This window comes from Mastacembelus armatus, chromosome 9 (genome assembly GCF_900324485.2).
Source record: "Mastacembelus armatus chromosome 9, fMasArm1.2, whole genome shotgun sequence".
Taxonomy (NCBI): Eukaryota; Metazoa; Chordata; class Actinopteri; order Synbranchiformes; family Mastacembelidae; genus Mastacembelus; species Mastacembelus armatus.
The window spans coordinates 24757763-24775584 of record NC_046641.1 but is presented as its reverse complement, the minus strand read 5'-3'; the positions used below and the strand labels follow the sequence as shown (position 1 = coordinate 24775584).

General features: G+C 42.0%; 3 protein-coding genes across 8 annotated transcripts; 2 read left to right on the top strand and 1 right to left on the bottom strand.

Moving 5' to 3' along the window:
* Positions 1–244: 244 nt before the first annotated feature.
* Positions 245–17741, bottom strand: LOC113139224 (L-rhamnose-binding lectin SML-like). 6 transcript variants are annotated; one of them, XM_033325373.1, is made up of 9 exons: positions 8933–11487; positions 8375–8586; positions 7842–8109; positions 2854–3071; positions 2453–2488; positions 2117–2167; positions 1672–1813; positions 771–931; positions 245–528 (listed from the first exon to the last, which is right to left on the bottom strand). In XM_033325373.1, the coding sequence occupies exons 4-9, from the start codon at positions 2882–2884 to the stop codon at positions 500–502; spliced, it is 450 nt and encodes a 149-aa protein (XP_033181264.1). In that variant the 5' UTR covers positions 2885–3071; positions 7842–8109; positions 8375–8586; positions 8933–11487; the 3' UTR covers positions 245–499. The 6 variants fall into 6 exon arrangements, 4 of the variants coding, with proteins under 4 accessions (XP_033181264.1, XP_033181262.1, XP_026178062.1 ...); XM_033325371.1 differs by lacking the exon at positions 7842–8109 and having other exon boundaries at positions 2453–3071; XM_026322277.2 differs by lacking the exon at positions 8375–8586 and having other exon boundaries at positions 2453–3071.
* LOC113138602 (GTPase IMAP family member 8-like) lies at positions 2883–7162 on the top strand. The gene is made up of 2 exons (XM_026321151.1): positions 2883–3055; positions 6553–7162. The coding sequence occupies exons 1-2, from the start codon at positions 2883–2885 to the stop codon at positions 7160–7162; spliced, it is 783 nt and encodes a 260-aa protein (XP_026176936.1).
* Positions 8772–16462, top strand: LOC113139225 (GTPase IMAP family member 8-like). Its single transcript, XM_026322281.2, has 5 exons — positions 8772–8842; positions 9671–9728; positions 10069–10122; positions 11486–11876; positions 13792–16462. Exons 2-5 carry the CDS (start codon positions 9710–9712, stop codon positions 16100–16102), a joined length of 2775 nt encoding a protein of 924 aa, XP_026178066.1. The 5' UTR covers positions 8772–8842; positions 9671–9709; the 3' UTR covers positions 16103–16462.
* Positions 17742–17822: the final 81 nt, after the last annotated feature.

Here is a 17822-nt window from a genome sequence, read left to right as displayed (position 1 = left end):
AATCGGCACGTTCCCTGTCAGGGTCCTGATAGTCCAGGATAAAACTCCCTGTGCCGTTTGTTTCTCTCTCCTGCAGGCTGCTTTAGTCTCTACCATGACTGTGACCTCTTTGCAAAGACAAACACCTGAAAGACATTTGAGTCTCAGTTCATTTCAGATTTTCTCTCTGTGATTTAAATACGTCATGTGGGTTCCATGAATATCAGACAATATTCAAGCTGCTGTCACATCCTGATAAACCGACTTAGGAGAAATAAACAGGAGGAAACTTTATTTGTGACACAGACTGAAAATGTAGAAGCAGAAACAAAGCAAAAACAAAGCAAACTGGTGTCTCTACACTCAGACTGTATAAACTCTGGGGTGTTTCTGGTTTGTTGGACTTCAGACAGCAGAGATCTGACATGGAGAACCTTCACAGTCCTGGGAACATGTTGTGTGTGTGAGTCCACTGATCAGTCTGAGGATGTGTCTTGGTTCAACAGCTGGAGGCTGAACCTCAGGCGTCTCCGGCCTCTTTGTCTTTGCCTGTGGAGAAACACAGTCAGGTCCGACTGATACACGAACACAGACAGAGCTGGGCCACCAGGGGGCGCCCTACAACAGACTTTTAATGAATCGCTGACATTTTATTTGACTGGACGGGGAGACTCAGGTGAGTCACACACATTCATTTATTTGGACTAAATTAAGGTGGAGCTGTGGTTGGGAAAGTTAAATTAAAATAATGTCCATAATTATTAATGGTCTGTGTATGTTGTTATACGTACAGTCAGGTTTGGGCGGAGGTGTTGGAGGAGGAGGAGGTGTTGGAGGAGGTGGTTTGGCACAGGTATAGGACACCTCCAGGTATCTGGTCTGCTCCTTACAGGGATATTCACCGAACACGTGCTCAGTGACCGGGACCTTACAGGACCTCCTGTTGTCACAGCTGGAGACGGAGACAAAACACCAGGCCAGATGTGTTGATAATATTACTCAGATGTAATATCACCAAAACATTCAAACAGCAGCTGATTCTTTTATTTGTTTGATTGTTTTAAATATATTTTAAAACTCTAATTATGAACTAGAAAATGTGTGTGTGCCCTAAAATAGAACCTTACCAAATAATAATTAATATTAATAATAATAATAATAATAATATTAACATAATGTAGGACCATAGGCTTATGTTGTGACCATCATTTGATTTATTAAGACTTTTTGTCTCTAAATACTACATTACCCATGAGCCTCAGCTGCTGTTGCAATGGAGGAAACACAGACATTTAAATCCACTGAGCTGATACCAAACTGATCCAGAGTCAGTCACTGATTTAATCTGCTGATGTTTTAGCAGGTTTCTACATTTGAACTTCTGTGACTGGATATTTCATACAGAAATGCATCATGGGAGTTGTAGTAGACTTCTCTCAATCAGACTTTTTAGTAAAGAATCACATATTTTCTAACACAGTTGGTCACTGATGATCCAACCAGGACAGATTTATGTCTATCCAAGAATCACCAACGTTCTCAATGGGAACCCAAACCAGACTGTTACTACAGGAACCCTGGACTGTTCTACTGGACGGGGAAGGAACCTGCAGACTCTGCTGGTGGAACAAAGTTCTGTTGTGTCTTCAGCTCTGACTGGATTAATTACAAAAACAACAATGAGTTTCTTACAGATCCTCCACCACCATCTCAGCCCAGGGGAAGGAGCAGAAGGTGCCAGGTCCATCGTCCGGGTGGGGTTTTCCCTCCCCACACCTCGTCCCCACACCAACCTTATAGAGGATGTGCTCCAGCTTGATCTTACTGCCGACATCTGCAGAGGAGGACGAATGAGAAGTTTCATCACATGGTGTTCACTCAGACGCTGTGCAGCAAACTGACAACAACATTTGCCTGTTTGTACTGGTCTGACTGGTCTGACTGGTGGGCTGAGAGCCTGATTTAAAGGACGACATGTCGACTCTTCAATGCAATAAGACACAGATTTGTTGTTACAGTGAAGACTGATCAGATCCATGTCTACATGTCACTGGAGGAACTAAGGCTGAAGTTAAAGCTTAGGGGACAGGAGCAGGGGTCCCCATAAGGCCAGCAAGGTGAGGTTTTGTTTTCTTACCACAGGACATGTCAGCGGTGCCGTTGTGGCAGGCGTAGACCACCTCTCCCTCTGTGAACACACACACATCTTCATCACCCTCATCACCCTCATCATCATCATCATCGTTCACTGCTCAGTGTGTCTCATCTGGTTTGTCTTTATTTAACACTCAGGGTCAAACAGCCTCATTGATCAGTGCGTCACTGCAGCTTTAACACATCGAACCGTCTGTTGGAAAAACTGCAGATATCCACTCCTGTGCTGAGTCAACTGGAGAGCTAACATATTTCACTTAACAGGCAATTTACTTTATGTAGATTTTGAATCTACAGATGTGAATGACGACAAACTTACCAGCAGCACCAGTGAAAAGCCAAACAGCAGCCAGCACTGAAAACACAACACAGGTCACAACTTTAACCACTAACACCGGGACCCAAAGGTCTTCTGTCCTGTCTGGAGCTGATTCAGGACAAAACTCAAACTTTTTCTGAATGTGGGACATCAGATGGTCTATGGGTCTGATCACATACAGTTTCAATATCAGCAAATGAGGCTGTTTACAGTCGACACAGACTGAACTCAAAACGTAAAATAAAGAAGAAAATTGTTCTTTTGTTTTTCTACATTTTTCTGTTGAGCTGAGAGTAAATCCTCAATTCCTGTTTGTGCACTATGTAGTTGGACAGCAGGACCAGGTCCAGAAACAGCGACTCTGTGACCGGAGGCTGTGAAGCCTCGGAGCAGATACTCACGGCCGAAGACGACCAGCCTCAGTGGGACCATGTTGGCGTCTCTCAGCCTCCTCGTGCGTCTTCCAGATGCAGACAGTCCGACAGTGAGAGCGGCATCTGGACCTGCAGGTATTTATGTGTCGGTCCTGACGGCAGACATGCAGACGCCTGTCCCCTCCAGCTGCAGGCATGTGGGGCCTCCTGACCCAGATGTGACGAACACGTAAAACCCTGTGGAGCTGCGGGAGAGGATCTATAAATCCACAGCTTTCAGGACCTTTAACACTTCAGGTCCCAGCTGCAGCTCATTCTGCTCCATGTTTCTCATTAGGAAGCTGAAAGAGCTAAAAGAAAACACCTGGATCTGCAAACCAGGGGCGGAAACCGTGTCAGGCAACAGGCCCCCATTTACAAAATGGGCATGTTTTGAAGAATTTATATGAGCGTACATGTGCACGGTGCAGACTTTTACAGTTCAGGATGTGAACCCACAGTCGCTGGATTCAAACGTCTCCATCACCTCCACATCTCTGGAATTCAGTCTGGGTCCAAGTTAGAAAACAGCAGAGCCAATAGATTAATATGTCTGACAGAATCATTCCTGCTAAAACAATAAGGTCAAATAAATCGGCTTAAAAAAAAAAAAACAGAGTTTAAATAATCAACAATTTGATTTTACTGATAAACAAATTAAACGATGAATTTCTTTTAAATTCAGCAGGTGATTAGAGGATTGGGTGTTAAAGTGATCTATGATTTTATCAAACCAAAAACCATATGAACTGAAATGTTCACACATATTTGCTGTTAGAGTCTCAGAGTCCTCAGGTCCTGTCCCAACATGCAGCAGCTTCTTCCAGGTGTCACTGAGGCCCATAAAGACCCAGAGCATGATCTTATATAACAGCGGCTTCTGAACTGACGTGCACGTTAAAATGTTAATGATACACGTCGAACGAAACGCGACAGAAACTTGACATGACAGATGATTCTCTGCCTTCAACATGTTTCCACAAGTGTCAGTACACGTGTCCCGACACGGGGCAGGTGGACATAAGGAAACGTTTTCAAAACTGGCACATCACAGACACACAAAGCCAACATCCTGTTGATGTGACGACTAATATAACTGGACCAAATGTGTTTATCTCACACGGACTCTCCACTGAAGCAGCCCATTAAAGGCCGAGCTCAACGGGCTGCAGCACAGGTCACATTTAGACTAGTTCCAACTACTGGGCAAACATTTCAAACCTCCACTACAATGACAAACAGATATTAGCATTAAGACATTTTTAAAGTCATGGTATAAGATCACTAACAGTAAACTCAAACTTTGGTTCATAATAGTAACATTTATCTTGTCTTATCTCCTCCAGAGGTGTAGTTTAAAGTCATAGTGCAGGTCAAAGGTCGGATTTATTTGCAGTGCTGCTCTATGTTTCTGCAGAGTTTGAGGTGGATCATGTTCATGAAGGTTTGAGATTTAAAACCACTTTATGGCAGTTTCCGTTACAGGCCCAGTGACTGGGGGGACCAGCTTTTCCTAACTCACTGTAACTGACAAACATTATGGCTCAGCTCTATGGAAAAACTCAGCGGTTCAGGCTGACGGAGTCACCATCGGGTGGGTGCACCGTGTTCATGTTTGAGAGAAAATGAAGCACATCTGTCTAACATCTGTCTGAAAACCTTCAGCGTAAACTGTAAAACAGGAAAAGGGACAGACACTTATCAAACACAACAAACCCTTTAAATGTGACGCTGACGTCTTTAACAACTGTCAAGTAGTTTTATGTATTTGTTAAATTTCATGCACTTTTCATTTATATGAGAATAAACTGCATCCTCACATTTTAGGTTCACAGATCTGTTCACAATCAGTTACCAACTAAACCTACTGCAAACGATTCACAGCAGCTATTCAAATGTGATGATTTGATTTGATAGAGACTAAAAAACCTGATGAGCCAAAAAACTACAGCCAGATTAGATTTTTACGTTTTGGCTTCATGTGTTCTTCTGTAAAGACACTGGGCTGGATGGACCAAACTGTGAACACACAGCTGTTTCAGCAGGACTGAGGCTCCAAGCTCACTGGACTCAATAAGTTTCCTGCATTTGCATTTTCAGTTAATCGTCTCATCAGAATGAATGGTCCATTCTGATCTTACTGACTGCTTCATCTTAATGAAACTATTTTTAAAGGTACTGCCATGTTGCCTTTAGTGCCTGCGTGAGAATTACTGGTTATTATAAAACCTCCCAGTAACTATAAAGAGCTGAAACCCTGCCAGGGAAGGTCCCTGCAGCAACTGCCCCCACTTTAAAACACGTGCTCTGCTGGGCACACCTCAACTTGAGAGGCTTCACTAGAAAGGCCAGGATGTCCTCTGCAGGACACCAGGACAAACGGGCTGCTGTATAAGCATGGTGTTTGAAGTAAACTAAGTTAGTACTGTCCTAAAGTGGTCTACGATAAAATCCATACATGTTTTAACAAGCAATAAAAATACACCTTTGTGTTTTTAAATTATCAGGTGATGTACAACCTGTGAAACATCTCAGATACTGCTACAGATAAAGTGACTGGTAAGTGAATATAATCACACCTCACTGGCATAAAACCAGGATGCATCCACTGAAAACCACTAACTCAACAAAAAGTATAGTTAAACATCAAGCAGCAGGATACCACTTCAGATAAAGTCTGTGAAGCTCTGGAAAGGGGGATCTTTAGTCCTTTAAAAGCAACAGCTGAATGAGCTCAGATGAGAGTCCAAGCTGCTTTATGGAGAACACACGGTTGATCCTGTATGTTATCACAAACGTTAACTTTATCATTGTGCATGAAATGCACTTAGCATCCTAAACTACCTGTGGTTGAAGGTTTGACCAGTAGGACAACTTCTCCTGCTGTGGAGCCACATGTGGACTCTTGGCAGGAGAGGTAAATCTTCAGTGTTCTTCTCATAGTGTAAGTCTTCTGCTTTATTATAACACCTCTGATCCTGCATCCGTTCTCCCAACTCATGACAAGGTTGCTGGAGGCTTCGCCCTAACCCTACACTTAAAGCACTCCACACGTTGCCCCAACTCAAGTGAAGGCCGAGCATAAACCGTGCACAGTATTATGATGCACATGTATCGAGTGAAGCAAGTACTCCTGCCAACGGCTTTGCTTAGCAGGTGTAATAAAGTCGCACTGAAGCAGCAGACAGAAAGGTCACTTTGTTGATACCACACCTTTAATACTACATGGAAGCTGTGGTTCTGTTCAATACAGAGATTATGTTCCATGATTTCCTTCTCTCTCTCTCCTGTTTTACAGAATCTAAACTCAGGATTGTACTGTTGGGGAAAAGTGACACCAAAAAGACAAGACTTGGAAACTTGATAATTGGCCTGCAAGGGATTCCTTTCCAAAAACAGTGTTGGTCACCTATGGGGAGTGGAGAGGGAAACCTGTGACAGTAGTTAAAGCCCCAAACATCTTCAGTCTGTCTGAGGAAACAGTGAAAGAGGAAGTGAAGAGATGTATGAACCTTTGTCTTCAGGACCAAATGTTCTGCTGCTGTTGGTGAAACCAACAAACCTCTAGATTCACCAGTTCAAAGAGAGAAACACTGGAGCTCATCCTGAGACTGTTTGATCAAGATGCTTTCAAACACTCACTGGTCGTCAGCTCACAGGAGGAGACTGAGCGTCTCTGTAAATCAGCTGCTCCTTCTGTGATCCTGAGGGCATCCATGCCTTCATCCTGGTCCTACCTGTGGGTCCCCTCACTGATGAAGACAAGGGAGAGTTAAAGACCATCCAGAACACGTTCAGCTCTCGAGTCAATGACTTCACCATGATCCTGTTCACTGTGGAGTCAGATCCTACAGCTCCAGCTGTTGTTAACTTTGTCAGAGAGAACAGAGACATCCAGGAGCTCTGTCAGAGCTGTGGAGGAAGATCTGTTGTTCTCAACATCAGGGACAAGCAGCAGGTCTCTGAGCTGTTGGACACTGTGGACACAATGAGACTGAACAAGGACAAACCAGGCTGCTATACAGTGGGAACATTCATGCAGGCCCAAACTGATAAAGTCATACAGCAGGAGAAATATATCAACAAGCTGCAGAGTAAAGAAGAGAAGCAGAGTCCAGACTGTCTCAGGATTATTCTGATAGGGAAGACTGGAACTGGAAAAAGCTCTTCAGGAAACACTATTCTAGGAAGGAAGGAGTTTAAAACTGAATTAAGTAAAAAATCAGTCACCAGATACTGTCAGAAAGTAAAGAGTGACGTGAACGGTCGTCCTGTGGTTGTGGTTTGTTGTGTCTGAGGAAACGTCAGTATCAGGAAACTCCATATAATGTCAGTGGCTGTGAGAATGAGCCGAACTAAAGGAAGAACTCTCACAAAAAGACAAACATCTCAAAGAGATGGAGGAGCTGATGAGAGAACAAGAGCAAGAAACAGCAACTAAAAGAGAAATACAACAACAGATGTGTCGTCCTCTGATAACTTCTCTCTGAAATGATTTAATACATCACAGACACACAATGACAACCAGATGTACTGAAAATTATATTTTATTTATTACACACACATACAAAAATATTTGCTTTGAATGATACATGCTACTTTGACATAAAAAATTAATAAAAAAACTTTCTAGAGCAGGAACACTGTCTTTTTAAACGTTGCTAGCTCCATTCAAGAAACCCTGCAGATACAGCTTCTAATGATTCTGTTAGAAATAGACAGAAATACTGGAAAACTTCTAATAAGTGACAAGTTCAACATTAGACTCCTACATATAAAAATGGACAATGAAGAATAAAAATCATCTGTCTCTGCCTCTTTAATAAATCAATTCAAAGCATAATAACCAGTTTTAATGACTGATGATAAAAACAGACTGTTTAACATTAGCTGCCGCAGCAGCGCCCCCTGCTGTCACAGCTGTGGTATAACACTGGATACAACAGACCGTAGGGCAGGTAAACTAAACCACACACCTGGTCAAACACACCTGGTGTCTCCCAGTCAGCGTCGGTGAGACAAAGCTCAAAGAGAAGAGAGAAGAGAGACTTATTGCGGAGAGCTGGGCCTGTTTGTTATTCACCGGGACACCTCGTCCACACAGCTGCTCCGCTAAGAGACTGAGGCTGGACACGGTACAACAGTTTGTGGCGCTTTAATGTGGAAGCTCACAGGCCTGGTTCATCGGACACTTGGGATCTGAAGTCTAATATATCGAAGCCCGGTCTGTAGTGGTCTGTTATTCTGGAATACATGAAATACAACGCAATCAGAAAGTGTTCGCTAGCTTTAGCTTTAGCACAGTTAGCTTTAGCATAGCTAGCTTTAGCATAGCTAGCTCACTATAGCACCAACGGTGCAGTAATTAGCGCTGAACAAATAACGAAACGTGGATAAGGCGCTAAAATGGTCGCTAGAACATTTACATACCAATAAACTAACTAGCGACATTAACGGATCATTAAAACCATAAACACGTGTATTTTATATGTCTGTGATTAAAACTCACCTTCTCCTCAAACACAAACAGTCAACGACTCCCGCCTTAGGACCTGAGCTGCCCGACGAGATGCCTGATGTGAAACGCGAGGACCCAACAGCGCCTCTGCGACTGTAACTTTGTGTTTTATTATATTGTATAATGACGCGTGATTCAGCCACAGTGCGCAGTGAAGTTCACATGATAGTTGGATGTTTTTCAAATAATCCAATGAGCCACAGCTGTTTGTTAATGAGATTTTCAATCAACAGTTAACACAGTTATATTTCCATTACATACTGGGTTAGACATTATTTCTGTGCTATAGTAACATTATATATTATTGTAGTATAATAATATTTATATGTACATTCCACAGCGGACACATATTGCTTGATTTTCCCTCCCCCACAAATAATGTTAGTTTCACTTCTACTTCCAATGTGTCATAAGACTAACACGGCAGACGGTGTAAGAAGGCCCAGTGATATCTGACAGGTAATGTGGTGCAATAAAAGCGGTGTGTTGTTTATGTTTGTATATGTAAAGGTCATTTATTCCTTTTATGAACAGAAAGCTTCATGTTACCGTCAGTCCAGGTGTGTTCGGGCTGACGCTCCAACTTTACTGAGCTGGAAACACAAACCAAGAGTTAACAACTCGTGTGTTTACAGATGTGGACAGATGTTTCTCTGTGTTTCAGTCTGTTTCCAGTCCCTGGTTATTCTCTGAAATGTTTCACTGTACAGACTGAATGTCTGCTCTCAGGACAAAGTGACTGTATCAGCCATTTTAGATTTGCTTGTTGTTGTCAAACAAAAATAATAAACCTGACTCTGACACTGTCACATTGGCTTTAATAAGTAAGTTGAGGACAATATCGATTGATTGATTGTTAGTTCAGCTGCAGACAGAATCGTTGCACAGTAAACAACACAAGGCATGAAAAAGTTTGTCCGGGTATATTTGTGAACCTCTAATATAATCCGAGTTGTTTCTGTAGTGATTATATCATCAGTATAGCCTAAATGGATGGATTAGGTCAAAGCTAAAGTTGTCATTTATTAGAAAACATGGAAAAGATATGAAAGAAAGACGTGTAAATTTCCTTTATAAGACCCAGGAACAACTGCCAGCAACATAATGACATTTGTAGACTGACAGCATCCTGCCATATGTTTTAAAGTAAAGAAAACAGAATTCACATTGTTGACAAGAGATGAGTTTTCTTATTGAATCTCCCCTGAAGCAGCACAGTTATTAGGAAAACTGCTTTAACTGTGAAAACAACAAATCCCACTTTAATTCTTCTCCCTTCAAACACAGCAGCTGCTCCTCAGTTGAACTGATATTTCCAGGGACATTATGGCAACTGCAGCACCAGGTGAGTTCAGTCACATTTTGTTTATTACTGAACCTTTTACAATGTTCACATTTCTTATTTTTCTATTGTTCTTCAGCTGAAGGTGCAAAACCACTTGGTGCATTAACACAAACCTGTGTGTTGTGTCAGTTTACTGTCATGTGACAGAGACCTCCATTACACAGAGACCTGCTTGTTAAACAGCAGCACAAGCTACATCCTCCAAAAATAATCACACACTGAATCAACACCTGCAAGACTGTTAGATTAGACTGACTGGGTCCGACTCAGGGGTTCCTAAGAAACCGACTGGGTCTGACACAGGGGTTCCTAATAAACTGGTGATACTGTGTTTTTACAGATGACCTGCAGCCACTGAAACGCAGCAGCAGCTATAATATGCTGCCACCTGACAGTGAGTCAAACTGAACTGTGTACAGTATTTAATATGCACAAACTGCAAGAAAATAACTTATGGAAGCAAAGCAGTGACAAAATGTGCCTGAATAGGAAATATTGACATTTTATAAATACTGAATACTTTATATTTAAATAGTACTGTTTTTACTGCACTGAAATATTTGACTTTCAAAACCACCTTTCTGAATTTATGTGGTCCAAGTATCACTGTTCTGGGGGACCAGAAGAACTTTATCCTAGTTTTTAGAACATTTAGTGGAACCACAGGAGCTGAGGATTACAGTAGCCCTTAGAACGCTGTTTTAAGAGACATTTTTAAGTCTTGCTTTAGAGTAGGTACTAGTCAGTTCGCCACGAGTGAAGTATGTTGATTTGTGAGAGAATAAGCCAATACAGCACCTGTATCCACCATTTTTAAAAGTAAATTTTAGAAATGTTTAATGTCGTACACAAGTGACATCGCTATAGTAACCATCAGCCAGCTTACGTTACCTAAATGTTGCTCCTCTAAGGTTCAGTTCAGAGGTCATGTAGTCTGTGATAAAGAATAATGAAAGTGTGACTTTACAAGAGGATTTCTTCTTCAACACATTCAAACATTGACTTGACTTCAGATACGCTGACAAATAAACCAACCATAAAACATATTGCACTTTCTTATTGTATTTCCTAGGTAATGTGAACTGTAGATTAAATTGTGCTCTCAATCATTTTACCATTGAATGGTGCTATTCTACCTTAAGGCTTCAACATAACTACCATATATCTAAGGTAGAGAATTACAATAACATTTCAGGTATTTCGTAATAACCTACAAATATTTTAATTTGGTGACAAATAAAACCAGTAAATGTCCAACCACACAGGACTATATCATTAGTATCATCTTTAAGATTTCTAAGGATGTCTGCAGCGTACACTTGATTTTTAAGTGTTTACTAACCTGTGATAAAGAATAGCAAAAGTGCACATGTTAAGCTGATGGGTTCTACTCTCTAATACCTCTGGCCTGTACATTAACCTAATGTTACAGCAGAGGAAGAGCCTTCACCAACTCAAAGCACAACTTTAAAAAAAGGGGAAGGAGTACCAACTAGAGGGTGGCGACTGTTGTGGGGACATTTTGAGTCCTGAGTTCAGTTCCATTTGTGCTCATCACAAATGATGTTCACATCTGAAAATATTTATATTGAAATCACACAACTTCAAGACCACATACATTCAGAAATAAGGCTTTTAAAGTCAAACATTTCATTGCAGTAAATTTGTCACTGCAAAGTCCTGATGTTAAATATCAGTAATACTAATAAATACAGGTTGGTGTTCAGGTGCCTTTTCTAAATTCTTGTTCTTCACAGTGTCAGAGCTGAGGCTGGTTCTACTGGGGAACAGCTGGTCTGACAGGAGCTCAGTGGGGAACCTCATACTGGGACAGACTCAGTCCAACCCTAAGGAAGAACCAGACACCTGTCAGAGTGTCAGAGGACAGGTGGAGGAGAAAGAAGTAGTTCTCATCAACACCCCAGATCTGCTGCATCCTGAAATATCCCAACACAAACTGACAGAGTTTATAAAAGAATGTGAGAAACAATGTGATCCTGGACCTCATGTGGTCCTACTGGTTCTACAGCCTGAAGACTTCACTGAGGAGCTCAGACAGAGACTCTGCAGAGTCCTGGAACTCTTCAGTGATCGATCATTTGATCATTCACTGATTCTGATATCAACACCCAGAGAGGAGAGTTCAGGGTCCATGTTTTTTTTCTGGTAGAAAAACACATGGAGGAAATACAGGAACTGAAGCAAAGACATGAGGGACAAATGAAAGAGGCTGAGGGCCGACATGAACGAGAAAGTGAACTGTTCCAAAACCTCTCAAAGCACAAAGAAGAACATTTGAAAGAAGAGATGGAGACACTGAAGAAAAAACATGACACAGAAATAAATGCACAAAAACATAAATACAAAGAGAAATGCATCATCCTGTGACCTCTGGGTCTGGACTCTGGACTGCTCTGACATCAACAGAGTGAATTTTGATTTATTTCCATAGTTTTGCCTTTTCCTGGACCACAGAGGAGACAAGTCCCAGAAAGACAAGTGGAGGCATCTGAATTCAAAGTGAAGGTCCTGCCTCACTAACGTTTCCTCCCAACATGCACAGACATCAGCAGTGTCAACATGAATGATGCAGCTTTAATGACAACAGGCTGCAGCACCTACTGTCTTTTATCTCACTGTTCTAATGATCCATCCCACTGTTTTCTCATGTTGACACATTATTCTGTGTATTGGAACCAGCTGATCTGTTACTGTTTAATGATCAATAAATCAACTTCCTGTCAATGAGCCAGTGTCCATTTAAAAGCTTGGTAACATAGAAATACAAGGAGGAGGATAGAAAACAAGCTGAAGATTTCAATGACTTCAAACTGAAACACAAACTTTGCAGGTCTGATGAAAGAACACAGAGGAAAAGGAGGTTCTGCAGCAAAAACACAAAGAACTGAGAGACAGAGAAGCATAAACTGTTAGATGACTGTTGATTCACAAAGAAACCAAACTAAAGCATATGGAGGAGTTGTCTCTTCCTCTTAAATGAATCAATTCAAAGCATAATAACCAGTTTTAATGACTGATAATAAAAACAGACTGTTTAACATTAGCTGCCGCAGCAGCGCCCCCTGCTGTCACAGCTGTGGTATAACACTGGATACAACGGACCGTAGGGCAGGTAAACTAAACCACACACCTGGTCAAACACACCTGGTGTCTCCCAGTCAGCGTCGGTGAGACAAAGCTCAAAGAGAAGAGAGAAGAGAGACTTATTGCGGAGAGCTGGGCCTGTTTGTTATTCACCGGGACACCTCGTCACACTAGCTTTAGCTTAGTTAGCTTTAGCATAGCCAGCTTTAGCATAGCTAGCTTTAGCTTTAGCATAACTAGCTCACTACAGCACCAACGGTGCAGTAATTAGCGCTGAACAAATAACGAAACGTGGATAAGGCGCTAAATGGTCGCTAGAACATTTACATACCAATAAACTAACTAGCGACATTAACGGATCATTAAAACCATAAACACGTGTATTTTATATGTCTGTGATTAAAACTCACCTTCTCCTCAAACACAAACAGTCAACGACTCCCGCCTTAGGACCTGAGCTGCCCGACGAGATGCCTGATGTGAAACGCGAGGACCCAACAGCGCATCTATGTAATAAGGAGTTTCCAACAATAATCATGTGGCTGTCGCCTGTTTGGAAAGCTGAGGTTAAAGCTCTGAGCTCATCATGTGTTCACTCACTAACGCTGGAGCATCAACATACTCGACAGGAAACACAAACTGAGAAAACGATTAAAAACTAAACAGTTTCCCACAAAGGATTAATAAAATATTTCTGACTCTAATTGTGTGTTTTCACGGTTGTGTCCAGCAGGTGGCGCTCTACCATTAAATCCCGAGGCCAAGTCTTTTATTTCCTGTGTGTCTGTATTTAATGAATCCTCTGAATAAGTGAATGTTGTCATCCTGTTTGCTGTGAAGGCTTTTATCATTTGAAAAGCTTAAAGATGTTTATTGTCTAATGAGGCGCAGTGAAGTTCACATGATAGTTGGATGTTTTTAAAATGATTTGTGCTTTGAAACACTCACTGGTCGTCAGCTCACATGAGGAGACTGGACCAGGTTTCAGTGAACTCCTTAGAGACTGTGGAGGACGACACTACAGGATGTCTGAAGAGAACTGGAACTCCTTAATGGAGAAGATGGAGAACATGGTGCATGAAAACAGAGGAGCCTTCCTCACATGCACTGAACAGACCATGAGACCAAAGTCTGGTTTAAACCTGGTTCTGTTTGGGAGAAGAGGAGCAGGGAAGACCTCAGCAGCCAAGACCATCTTAGGTCAGACAGAGCTTCATCCAGTGTCCAGCTCCTCAGAGTGTGTTAAAAAGCAGGCAGAGGTGTGTGGACGTTGGGTTTCCCTGGTGGAGCTGCCTGCCTTGGATGGAAAACCTCAGGAGGCAGTGATGGAGGAATCACTCAGGTGTATCTCCCTCTGTGATCCTGAGGGCGTCCATGCCTTTATCCTGGTCCTACCTGTGGGTCCCCTCACTGATGAAGACAAGGGAGAGTTAAAGACCATCCAGAACACGTTCAGCTCTCGAGTCAATGACTTCACCATGATCCTGTTCACTGTGGAGTCAGATCCTACAGCTCCAGCTGTTGTTAACTTTGTCAGAGAGAACAGAGACACCCAGGAGCTCTGTCAGAGCTGTGGAGGAAGATCTGTTGTTCTCAACATCAGGGACAAGCAGCAGGTCTCTGAGCTGTTGGACACTGTGGACACAATGAGACCTGAAGGATCCAGAAGCTTCACAAAGGACATGTTCACCAAGGCTCAGATGGAGATGGTCACAAAACTCACAGCTGAATTACAGAGAATTAAAGTCAGCAGTGAGATTGATGCTGGTGATGAAGCTCAGAACAGAGAACCTCTCAGGATGGTCCTGATCGGGAAGACTGGCAGTGGGAAAAGTGCAACAGGAAACACCATTTTAGGCAAAGAGGAGTTTAATTCTATAGTGAGCTCAAAGTCAGTGACCAAGTTCTGCCAGAAAGCAACAGCACAGGTTGATGGACGTCCTGTTGTTGTGGTCGACACCCCTGGTTTGTTTGACACGACTCTGTCCAATGATCAAGTTGAAGAGGAGCTTGTGAAATGCATCAGCATGTTGTCTCCTGGACCTCATGTGATCTTACTGGTGCTGCAGATTGGTCGATTCACACAGGAGGAAAGACAATCTGTGGAGCTGATCAAAAAATACTTTGGCAAAAAGTCAGGAGACTTCATCATCGTCATCTTCACCAGAGGAGATGATCTAAAAAACCAAACAATTGAAAGTTACATAGAAAACTCAGATGACTTTGTCAGAAAACTGCTAAATGACTGCGGAGGCAGATACCAGGTCTTTAACAACAACAACCAGACAGACCGGACACAAGTCAGAGAGTTGATGACAAAAGTTAAGACAATGGTGAAGGAAAACGGTGCAGGCTGCTACACCAACGAGATGTTCCAAGAGGCAGAGGCAGCGATAAAACACGAAGTGGAGAGAATCCTGAAGGAGAAGGAAGAAGAGATGAAGAGGAAGGAAGAAGAACTTCAAAGAAAACATGAGGAAAAAATACAGGAAATGAAAAAAAGAATGAAAGAACAGAAGGAAGAAACTGAAGAGGAGAGAAAACGGAGAGAACAACAACTTAAAGAAATGGAGGAAAAAATCAACAGGGAACGTGAGCAAAGAAAGAAAGAACAGGAAGAGAGAGAAGAAGAAGAGAAGAAGAAAATTCAGGAGGAAACTGAACGACAGGAGTGGGAACAGAAACTTGAAGGTGAACGGGAGCAGAACAGGGAAGAGATGAAAACACAACGAGAGAACTGGGAGAAGGAAAGAAAAGATTGGTGGGAGAAACGATACCAAGAAGATGAACAGAGACGACAGGAGGAACAAGACAAACTGAAAAGGCTCCAAGAAGAATATGAGCAGGAAAGAGAGAAATATGAAAAGAAAAGAAAAGAAGAAGATCGACTCAGACGGGAACAGGAGGAGAAAGAGAGAAACGAATTAGAGGAGAACTATAAGAAAAAAATAGAGGAGATGAAAAAGAAATATGAAGAGGAGGCCAGAAAACAGGCTGAAGAGTTTAATGAGTTCAGACAGAAATACACCAAAGACTTTACAGCTCTGGTAGAAAAACACATGGAGGAAATACAGGAACTGAAGCAAAGACATGAGGGACAAATGAAAGAGGCTGAGGGCCGACATGAACGAGAAAGTGAACTGTTCCAAAACCTCTCAAAGCACAAAGAAGAACATTTGAAAGAAGAGATGGAGACACTGAAGAAAAAACATGACACAGAAATAAATGCACAAAAACATAAATACAAAGAGAAATGCATCATCCTGTGACCTCTGGGTCTGGACTCTGGACTGCTCTGACATCAACAGAGTGAATTTTGATTTATTTCCATAGTTTTGCCTTTTCCTGGACCACAGAGGAGACAAGTCCCAGAAAGACAAGTGGAGGCATCTGAATTCAAAGTGAAGGTCCTGCCTCACTAACGTTTCCTCCCAACATGCACAGACATCAGCAGTGTCAACATGAATGATGCAGCTTTAATGACAACAGGCTGCAGCACCTACTGTCTTTTATCTCACTGTTCTAATGATCCATCCCACTGTTTTCTCATGTTGACACATTATTCTGTGTATTGGAACCAGCTGATCTGTTACTGTTTAATGATCAATAAATCAACTTCCTGTCAATGAGCCAGTGTCCATTTAAAAGCTTGGTAACATAGAAATACAAGGAGGAGGATAGAAAACAAGCTGAAGATTTCAATGACTTCAAACTGAAACACAAACTTTGCAGGTCTGATGAAAGAACACAGAGGAAAAGGAGGTTCTGCAGCAAAAACACAAAGAACTGAGAGACAGAGAAGCATAAACTGTTAGATGACTGTTGATTCACAAAGAAACCAAACTAAAGCATATGGAGGAGTTGTCTCTTCCTCTTAAATGAATCAATTCAAAGCATAATAACCAGTTTTAATGACTGATAATAAAAACAGACTGTTTAACATTAGCTGCCGCAGCAGCGCCCCCTGCTGTCACAGCTGTGGTATAACACTGGATACAACGGACCGTAGGGCAGGTAAACTAAACCACACACCTGGTCAAACACACCTGGTGTCTCCCAGTCAGCGTCGGTGAGACAAAGCTCAAAGAGAAGAGAGAAGAGAGACTTATTGCGGAGAGCTGGGCCTGTTTGTTATTCACCGGGACACCTCGTCACACTAGCTTTAGCTTAGTTAGCTTTAGCATAGCCAGCTTTAGCATAGCTAGCTTTAGCTTTAGCATAACTAGCTCACTACAGCACCAACGGTGCAGTAATTAGCGCTGAACAAATAACGAAACGTGGATAAGGCGCTAAATGGTCGCTAGAACATTTACATACCAATAAACTAACTAGCGACATTAACGGATCATTAAAACCATAAACACGTGTATTTTATATGTCTGTGATTAAAACTCACCTTCTCCTCAAACACAAACAGTCAACGACTCCCGCCTTAGGACCTGAGCTGCCCGACGAGATGCCTGATGTGAAACGCGAGGACCCAACAGCGCATCTATGTAATAAGGAGTTTCCAACAATAATCATGTGGCTGTCGCCTGTTTGGAAAGCTGAGGTTAAAGCTCTGAGCTCATCATGTGTTCACTCACTAACGCTGGAGCATCAACATACTCGACAGGAAACACAAACTGAGAAAACGATTAAAAACTAAACAGTTTCCCACAAAGGATTAATAAAATATTTCTGACTCTAATTGTGTGTTTTCACGGTTGTGTCCAGCAGGTGGCGCTCTACCATTAAATCCCGAGGCCAAGTCTTTTATTTCCTGTGTGTCTGTATTTAATGAATCCTCTGAATAAGTGAATGTTGTCATCCTGTTTGCTGTGAAGGCTTTTATCATTTGAAAAGCTTAAAGATGTTTATTGTCTAATGAGGCGCAGTGAAGTTCACATGATAGTTGGATGTTTTTAAAATGATTCAATGAGCCACAGCTGTTTGTTGATGAGATTCTCAATCAACAGTTAATTAACACACACAGTTATATTTCCATTA

Bases quoted from the DNA above. Each gene is read 5' to 3' on its own strand.
- LOC113138602 (XM_026321151.1), top strand. From the start codon at position 2,883: ATGTTGGCGTCTCTCAGCCTCCTCGTGCGTCTTCCAGATGCAGACAGT. The intron at 3,056-6,552 runs GTAAAACCCTGT...TCTGTAAATCAG, and splicing joins GACCCAGATGTGACGAACAC to CTGCTCCTTCTGTGATCCTG.
- LOC113139225 (XM_026322281.2), top strand. The intron at 10,123-11,485 runs GTGAGTCAAACT...TGTTCTTCACAG, and splicing joins TAATATGCTGCCACCTGACA to TGTCAGAGCTGAGGCTGGTT. The intron at 11,877-13,791 runs GTCCATGTTTTT...ACTGGTCGTCAG, and splicing joins CCCAGAGAGGAGAGTTCAGG to CTCACATGAGGAGACTGGAC.
- LOC113139224 (XM_033325371.1), bottom strand. From the start codon at position 2,603: ATGTCCCACATTCAGAAAAAGTTTGAGTTTTGTCCTGAATCAGCTCCA. The intron at 1,814-2,116 runs GTAAGAAAACAA...CCTCCTCTGCAG, and splicing joins CACCGCTGACATGTCCTGTG to ATGTCGGCAGTAAGATCAAG. The intron at 529-770 runs GTACGTATAACA...GTTTCTCCACAG, and splicing joins ACCTCCGCCCAAACCTGACT to GCAAAGACAAAGAGGCCGGA.